The 7,858-nt window shown below is 35.9% G+C and overlaps 3 protein-coding genes across 3 annotated transcripts; all 3 read left to right on the top strand.

The window, feature by feature from the left end:
- Positions 1–623: 623 nt before the first annotated feature.
- Positions 624–1,214, top strand: LOC111406630 (Werner Syndrome-like exonuclease). The gene has a single exon (XM_023036019.1). The coding sequence runs from the start codon at positions 624–626 to the stop codon at positions 1,212–1,214; it is 591 nt and encodes a 196-aa protein (XP_022891787.1).
- Positions 1,215–1,875: 661 nt separating this feature from the next.
- On the top strand, positions 1,876–4,374 carry LOC111405723 (lysine-specific demethylase PHF2-like). Its single transcript, XM_023034739.1, has 4 exons — positions 1,876–2,125; positions 2,234–3,075; positions 3,956–4,097; positions 4,189–4,374. Exons 2-4 carry the CDS (start codon positions 2,499–2,501, stop codon positions 4,232–4,234), a joined length of 765 nt encoding a protein of 254 aa, XP_022890507.1. The 5' UTR covers positions 1,876–2,125; positions 2,234–2,498; the 3' UTR covers positions 4,235–4,374.
- Positions 4,375–6,373: 1,999 nt separating this feature from the next.
- On the top strand, positions 6,374–7,066 carry LOC111406629 (Werner Syndrome-like exonuclease). Its single transcript, XM_023036016.1, has one exon. It carries the CDS (start codon positions 6,374–6,376, stop codon positions 6,962–6,964), a length of 591 nt encoding a protein of 196 aa, XP_022891784.1. The 3' UTR covers positions 6,965–7,066.
- Positions 7,067–7,858: the final 792 nt, after the last annotated feature.

Below are 7,858 nucleotides of genomic sequence, written 5' to 3'. Positions count from 1 at the left end.
TAAAAATTATATCATATTTCAGACGGCGATACAGACATCGAAACAACTTATCAACTGACTCATATATTTTTCCGTAATTTTTCTTACAGGTAGCAATTGATTCTTTTCAGTTGGAAGAGCCTAATGATTTCGAATTGAGAGCCACACGATATGTTGAATTTTATCACTCATTTTGATGAAGCGTGAAGTAAATAATTTGGCCCACCGCATTATGTTTTATATAAACATTTGATTTTGTTGCATTTTTTGAAGTAACTCATATTCAAACTTGGTGATAGATTTGACATCTAATTAGCATTTATCATCAGCGCACATCACATTTCGAGTCTACCAAGATGATTCGGGACGGGTCGTATCAGAAGTCGGTTTGGAAGGGACAATAGTTCCCAGAGTCTTCAAAATCAATATTTCTGGATTCACAAGTCAAACAGTGCAAATTTATTGTTGCTTCTTCTCAACATTTGTTCTTTCTAGGAAGACAAATAAATTTAACGGTGTAGGAAAATGTATAACCTAAATGCCTCTTCATATTCCTTCCAAAAGCAAACTCTTGGGCTACCATGAATGCTGAAACAACTCCTATATAAATGCGCATAGATTGACAATGAATTTACCCCAAAAAAATGGCTTCCAAGTATACGGTTTCTTTCTCTGGTGCAGTAATTGAAGCAACAGTAGCCGACAAGGCTGCCATTGTCGATGATTGGGTACTAGAAATCCGATCAATGTACTATGGACAACAAATAATTGTCGGACTCTACTGTGAATGGAGGCCTAACTTGATCCCATCAATGAGCAACAAAACTGCCACACTTCAGCTGTGTGTTGACACAAAATGCCTAATCCTTCAACTCTTATACTTGGATTATATTCCTCAGTCCATAAAGAACTTTCTGAGTGATCCCAACAATACATTTGTGGGAGTCGAGGTGGGAGATGATGTTTTGAAGCTTAATAGTGAGTATGGATTGACCTGCGCTACAATTGCTGACATTCAAGCGTTGGCTATGGAGCGTTGGCCGATCCTATTCTATAGGAAGCCTGGCCTGAAAAAGCTTGCTGAGTTTGTTGTAGAACTTTCTATGGCGAAGCCTATTCACGTTTGTAGAAGTAATTGGGAAGCTAGGGTTCTTAGCATTCAGCAGATTGAGTATTGTTGTATTGATGCATATGCTTCTTATAGAATTGGCCACAAACTTCTCAAGGAAACCTAGTCATGGACAATGTAGCAACCAATTTTATTCTGCTTTTGTTATGGACTGATGGGAATTTGGAAGAAATACCTTTTTCTCTTTGTTTTATGTTAACTTGACATTGAAATCTAGTTGAATCTTTCTTTCACAAATTATCTGCAAAACAAGGTTATTAATAAGCTTAGTCACAATTGTACTAAATGACTCATTTAATGGAACTTTCTACTATCCTCAAACTACTCATTTCACTGAACTACTTACAATTGTGTTAATGGAGAAAAACTGCAATTTAGAGCAAATCTAAAAGGTAATATTGGATAATCTTTTTCTCTTTGTTTTATGTTAACTTGACATTGAAATCTAGTTGAATCTTTCTTTCACAAATTATCTGCAAAACAAGGTTATTAATAAGCTTAGTCACAATTGTACTAAATGACTCATTTAATGGAACTTTCTACTATCCTCAAACTACTCATTTCACTGAACTACTTACAATTGTGTTAATGGAGAAAAACTGCAATTTAGAGCAAATCTAAAAGGTAGTATTGGATAAAGACAGGTGACATTAGTGGGGTTGAATTAGATTTTACCCAAATAAACTAGAAAAGAAAGAGTCAAAACGCGTAAATTCCCACGTCTCTAAAGCAAGAAAAAGTGTTGGACAGGTGGAAAAAGCAGCAGGCTCTATTATGTCGCCTTGTGGAATATGGTGGACACGTTGTACATAGCGGCGCTGTCCGAGCAACGTCGGACTATCCAACAAACGTTTTTATGTCTATTTGTTTTCTTCGATTAATCAGGAAGCTCAAAATTCGGTGTAATTTGGGAATAAAACCTTTCTAGAAACTCTTGAAGCCTATCTATACCCTTCTAGCCGATGATCTCTCTACCCTCAGATTCTGGGTTTTCTTCTTATTTCTACTATAATATTGGTATAAATCGCTGTTTACCTTTTTTATTTTTGCATTTTTCATTTCTCTAGAACGAAGATGGAAAAGAATGCAGATTTTTCTGATCTCTCAATGCTCTTTCAATGACAGGATTATCGTATTATTTGTTTGAATTTGTGAGGGTTTACTAGGTCAAATTTGAGATTTGTGGGTCTATTGTTCTGGTCAATGAAAAGGATTTCTTGAATCTAAGAAACGAAAGTTGAATCCTTTAGTTTGATTTTAGCTTTGCAATGTTTTATAAATTGATTTGAGCTGATATTGATCATCTGCAATATCAATATATTGTAGAAATTAAGGAATCGAAGATCGGGGAGATTGGATAATTTAGCAAGAGATTTATATTGTATAGGATATGGGTTATAATAACTGGAAAGAAAAGGGAATAATTGGTGATATTGAGAGCGGTGGGACAAGTAGTGAAGATGATACCGGAAGTGATTCTGTATTGGGCAAGAAACAGGCGAAAGAATTGTTGAAGAAGATAGGTACTAGTAGTGTATTGGGTTTTAATGGATCGTCTGAGGTTGAGCCTAGCCCTAAATCAAAGGGTATTTTGGGAGAAAGGAGTGAGGAGTCGCGTGAAAGTGTAAGGTTGATGATAGAAGAAAAGAATCCCGTTGGACTGCAAAATCAAAATCTTATGCCAGTTGTGGAGAAGAAACGTGAAAAAGAGCGATCAAAGATTGGAAAATATAAAAAGGCTCCCAAGCCGCCACGGCCTCCTAAAGGTCCAACCTTGGATGCTGTTGATATGAAGCTGGTGAAAGAGATTTCTGTGCTTGCCACAAAGAAGCGTGAAAGAATTGAACGGATGAAAGCATTGAAGAAGATGAAAGCAGCCAAATCATCGTCATCATCACCATCATCTTGCAGCACCTTTCCGGCCATGATCATCACAATTCTCTTTTGTCTTGTGATAATCTTCCAAGGTGTCATCATCAATGCTCTCAAAATTTCTAGATTGTTATTTAAACCTTTATACAGTTTTTTCTGCTCTAGGAACTTGTTTGGTTCATAACATTGGATAGGACTAGATAGTAGCATATATATAATATTTTCAGTTCCATACTTCTATGAAATACCATTCAAATAATGTGAAATCCGCCTTGCCAAATGGGTTCTTGAAACATCAAAGGCTCTCATCATAAGATGATTGATAAGTGTGATCAAGTCATTTTTAGAAAAATACTGGTTTCGAAGTACTTGCCCATAATAATGCATAAATGTGGGCAAGTACTTCGAAACCAGTATTTTTCTAAAAATGACTTGATCACACTTATCAATCATCTTATGATGAGAGCCACTTTGTTGGAAGTGGCTATCCCCTTTCTGAGCAGTTGAAAATTTCTAAGATAGTAAATTTTTTCCCTTTGTAGACTTGATATGTGCTCTGGATACGTAAGGAGGTTGTGTCAAATGAAACTTTGTTCGACTAAAAAGGTGAAACAAGAAAAAAATAACTCGAAGCAAGTCGAGTCCCCTCTTTTTGTTCGAGAATGTTTAGTTTCTTTCATAATTAGCACATTTCACGATTTTTGGGTCTTTCGTTTTGCCTCAGTGATGTTGTAAGATGTGACCATTCTGCATTTCCATTATATTATTTTGCAGCTTGATCTTTCATTATGACTTCTTTTCCATCTGACATACAGGAGGACAGAAAAGGAATGAAAAACTTCCTTACATAAGTTTAGGATAACTAGAAAAGAAATCAAGCCTTTCTGTGTTCTTCTTTGTTTCTGATCTTTTGTTTCTGTTTACTATTGCTGTCGGCTTGAGAAAGTAAGGTTTAAACCTTAAGTATTTTTGCAGGACTTGGTTCAAGAAATAGTTCGCCTGTAATATTCCCTGGGGCTCCCGAGCCAGCAATGATGAACAAAGGCTTGATTTCTGTCGAATTTTACAGGAATGGTTTGTCAAATGATGACAGAGTGCCAAATTCGTATTCTCCCGTGTATGATCTATTTTCAGCTACTACAATTATATAAGTTATTCCCCCATTTTTCTTTCGAATAGTTTGGCTAATTTTGATTTCATGGATGCAGTTCTGCAGGACAGCTCTCTGGTTTAGAATTCAGATCCCAGGAATAGAGTTAGCTTCACATTTTGTCATCATAGCAGTGAGATGTATATATAAAGATTAAGGAACATGGGATTGAAGTATTTAGAGTTCATTTGTACAATCATTAATTTATTAATTTTATTTGCAGTCCTTCCCTTTACAAAATTCATTCAGACGTTACCCACGTTCAAGAATTATTTATACATATATAGTACAAATAAAAAGTTCTTTTGAGTGAATAATAAATAGTTTATATTAGTCAAAACACATGCCACGAAGGTTAATTCCCTCTTTAAAGTGTGTTCCAGTTTGGTAACTCTCAATCGTTACAAATCCAACATCAAACTTAAATTTTTATTCTCCATCACTACCTATATCTATGGGTAAACAAGAAAAGGGTCAAACTCACTCAATTATGTGCACGTTAACGTTTCAATTTTGAATCGAATCGAAATGTTTAGAAAATTGTTCATTTTAGGCTTGATAGTTACAAAAGTGCTTGAAACCAAATTGAAATCATTTACACAAAATTTAAAAATAATTAAAAAAAACTGTAAACACCAACCCTTTGAAGCATAATATGTGATTGGCTTGACTTGGAACGAAAAGTGCCATGATCCGGCTTGCCCCTAGAGCCAACATGGCTGTAAGAACCCATGACCTGCTTGGGCTAACTCAAAATTGATTGTGCCAGAATGTCATAATTTGATTTACACGAGTCAATATCTATTCGTTGCTTGTCTACTAATTGCCTGTTTGGGTTTTATTATTTTAATTTAAATNTGTACAGGCAACTCTTGTTCCCTGGCCTGTTGGGGCACATCCAGCGATTTACGTCCCTCACAAAGCTCTAGAGGCGGGACGACAAGGGCTCTCAAAGTTGGGGTTCAACCTTTAAATATGTGTTCAATTATATGATTATTATGAAAATCTCTTTTATTATAATACACGTGCAATCTCAAAAATTATTGAGTTCTTCTACATGTACACCGGGGTGTCAAACTCGGTGTACAACTAGAAAAATCTAACATTATTTATGGCACATTTGTGACTTGGTATGTAAGACATGTGATATTGAGATTGTTTAGTATGTGAGATATATAATATTAAGATCGCCAAAAACGTACTCATGATTATATTTTTTTTTTAGTTCACAGATGGGTCTTGGCCGTATTTTATCCTATACGCAGGGGTCTTGATCGGATATTGCTCTCGATCGTGTACATATAGTTCACAGAAAGGCCTTGACCGTGTTCTAGAATTGATTATCAGAAGTCTTTGAGACCGACTTTCGTTCACGGAGGGGGCCAAAGGCTCGAGGCGAAAGTGCTTAGTCCGAGGGGCGAATTACAAATTTTAGTCAGAGGGTATATTTTTTGTGGATCACTTGTGATGTGATGAGATGATGATATAGATATCAGCTGATGACTATATTGTGATTATGAGATGATATTTACAGTGTTATAAGAATGTCTTACTTTTTGGCTATAATTGTATAAGTCTATCGTGTGCATATTAAACGATATGAACTAGATGTTTAGTAAAAATGTTTAACGGAGAAAGTATAATTATTTATGAACTCTTCCACTCACTGAACTATCAACTCATATATTTTTCCGTAATTTTTCTTACAGGTAGCAATTGATTCTTTTCAGTTGGAAGAGCCTAATGATTTCGAATTGAGAGCCACACGATATGTTGAATTTTATCACTCATTTTGATGAAGCGTGAAGTAAATAATTTGGCCCACCGCATTATGTTTTATATAAACATTTGATTTTGTTGCATTTTTTGAAGTAACTCATATTCAAACTTGGTGATAGATTTGACATCTAATTAGCATTTATCATCAGCGCACATCACATTTCGAGTCTACCAAGATGATTCGGGACGGGTCGTATCAGAAGTCGGTTTGGAAGGGACAATAGTTCCCAGAGTCTTCAAAATCAATATTTCTGGATTCACAAGTCAAACAGTGCAAATTTATTGTTGCTTCTTCTCAACATTTGTTCTTTCTAGGAAGACAAATAAATTTAACGGTGTAGGAAAATGTATAACCTAAATGCCTCTTCATATTCCTTCCAAAAGCAAACTCTTGGGCTACCATGAATGCTGAAACAACTCCTATATAAATGCGCATAGATTGACAATGAATTTACCCCAAAAAAATGGCTTCCAAGTATACGGTTTCTTTCTCTGGTGCAGTAATTGAAGCAACAGTAGCCGACAAGGCTGCCATTGTCGATGATTGGGTACTAGAAATCCGATCAATGTACTATGGACAACAAATAATTGTCGGACTCGACTGTGAATGGAGGCCTAACTTGATCCCATCAATGAGCAACAAAACTGCCACACTTCAGCTGTGTGTTGACACAAAATGCCTAATCCTTCAACTCTTATACTTGGATTATATTCCTCAGTCCATAAAGAACTTTCTGAGTGATCCCAACAATACATTTGTGGGAGTCGAGGTGGGAGATGATGTTTTGAAGCTTAATAGTGAGTATGGATTGACCTGCGCTACAATTGCTGACATTCAAGCGTTGGCTATGGAGCGTTGGCCGATCCTATTCTATAGGAAGCCTGGCCTGAAAAAGCTTGCTGAGTTTGTTGTAGAACTTTCTATGGCGAAGCCTATTCACGTTTGTAGAAGTAATTGGGAAGCTAGGGTTCTTAGCATTCAGCAGATTGAGTATTGTTGTATTGATGCATATGCTTCTTATAGAATTGGCCACAAACTTCTCAAGGAAACCTAGTCATGGACAATGTAGCAACCAATTTTATTCTGCTTTTGTTATGGACTGATGGGAATTTGGAAGAAATACCTTTTTCTCTTTGTTTTATGTTAACTTGACATTGAAATCTAGTTGAATCTTTCTTTCACAAATTATCTGCAAAACAAGGTTATTAATAAGCTTAGTCACAATTGTACTAAATGACTCATTTAATGGAACTTTCTACTATCCTCAAACTACTCATTTCACTGAACTACTTACAATTGTGTTAATGGAGAAAAACTGCAATTTAGAGCAAATCTAAAAGGTAGTATTGGATAAAGACAGGTGACATTAGTGGGGTTGAATTAGATTTTACCCAAATAAACTAGAAAAGAAAGAGTCAAAACGCGTAAATTCCCACGTCTCTAAAGCAAGAAAAAGTGTTGGACAGGTGGAAAAAGCAGCAGGCTCTATTATGTCGCCTTGTGGAATATGGTGGACACGTTGTACATAGCGGCGCTGTCCGAGCAACGTCGGACTATCCAACAAACGTTTTTATGTCTATTTGTTTTCTTCGATTAATCAGGAAGCTCAAAATTCGGTGTAATTTGGGAATAAAACCTTTCTAGAAACTCTTGAAGCCTATCTATACCCTTCTAGCCGATGATCTCTCTACCCTCAGATTCTGGGTTTTCTTCTTATTTCTACTATAATATTGGTATAAATCGCTGTTTACCTTTTTTATTTTTGCATTTTTCATTTCTCTAGAACGAAGATGGAAAAGAATGCAGATTTTTCTGATCTCTCAATGCTCTTTCAATGACAGGATTATCGTATTATTTGTTTGAATTTGTGAGGGTTTACTAGGTCAAATTTGAGATTTGTGGGTCTATTGTTCTGGTCAATGAAAAGGATTTCTTGAATCTAAGAAAC

Source organism: Olea europaea, chromosome 12, assembly GCF_002742605.1.
Source record: "Olea europaea var. sylvestris chromosome 12, O_europaea_v1, whole genome shotgun sequence".
Taxonomy (NCBI): Eukaryota; Viridiplantae; Streptophyta; class Magnoliopsida; order Lamiales; family Oleaceae; genus Olea; species Olea europaea.
Note: the sequence above shows the minus strand (reverse complement) of the source record. Positions and strands in the feature narration are given on the sequence as shown.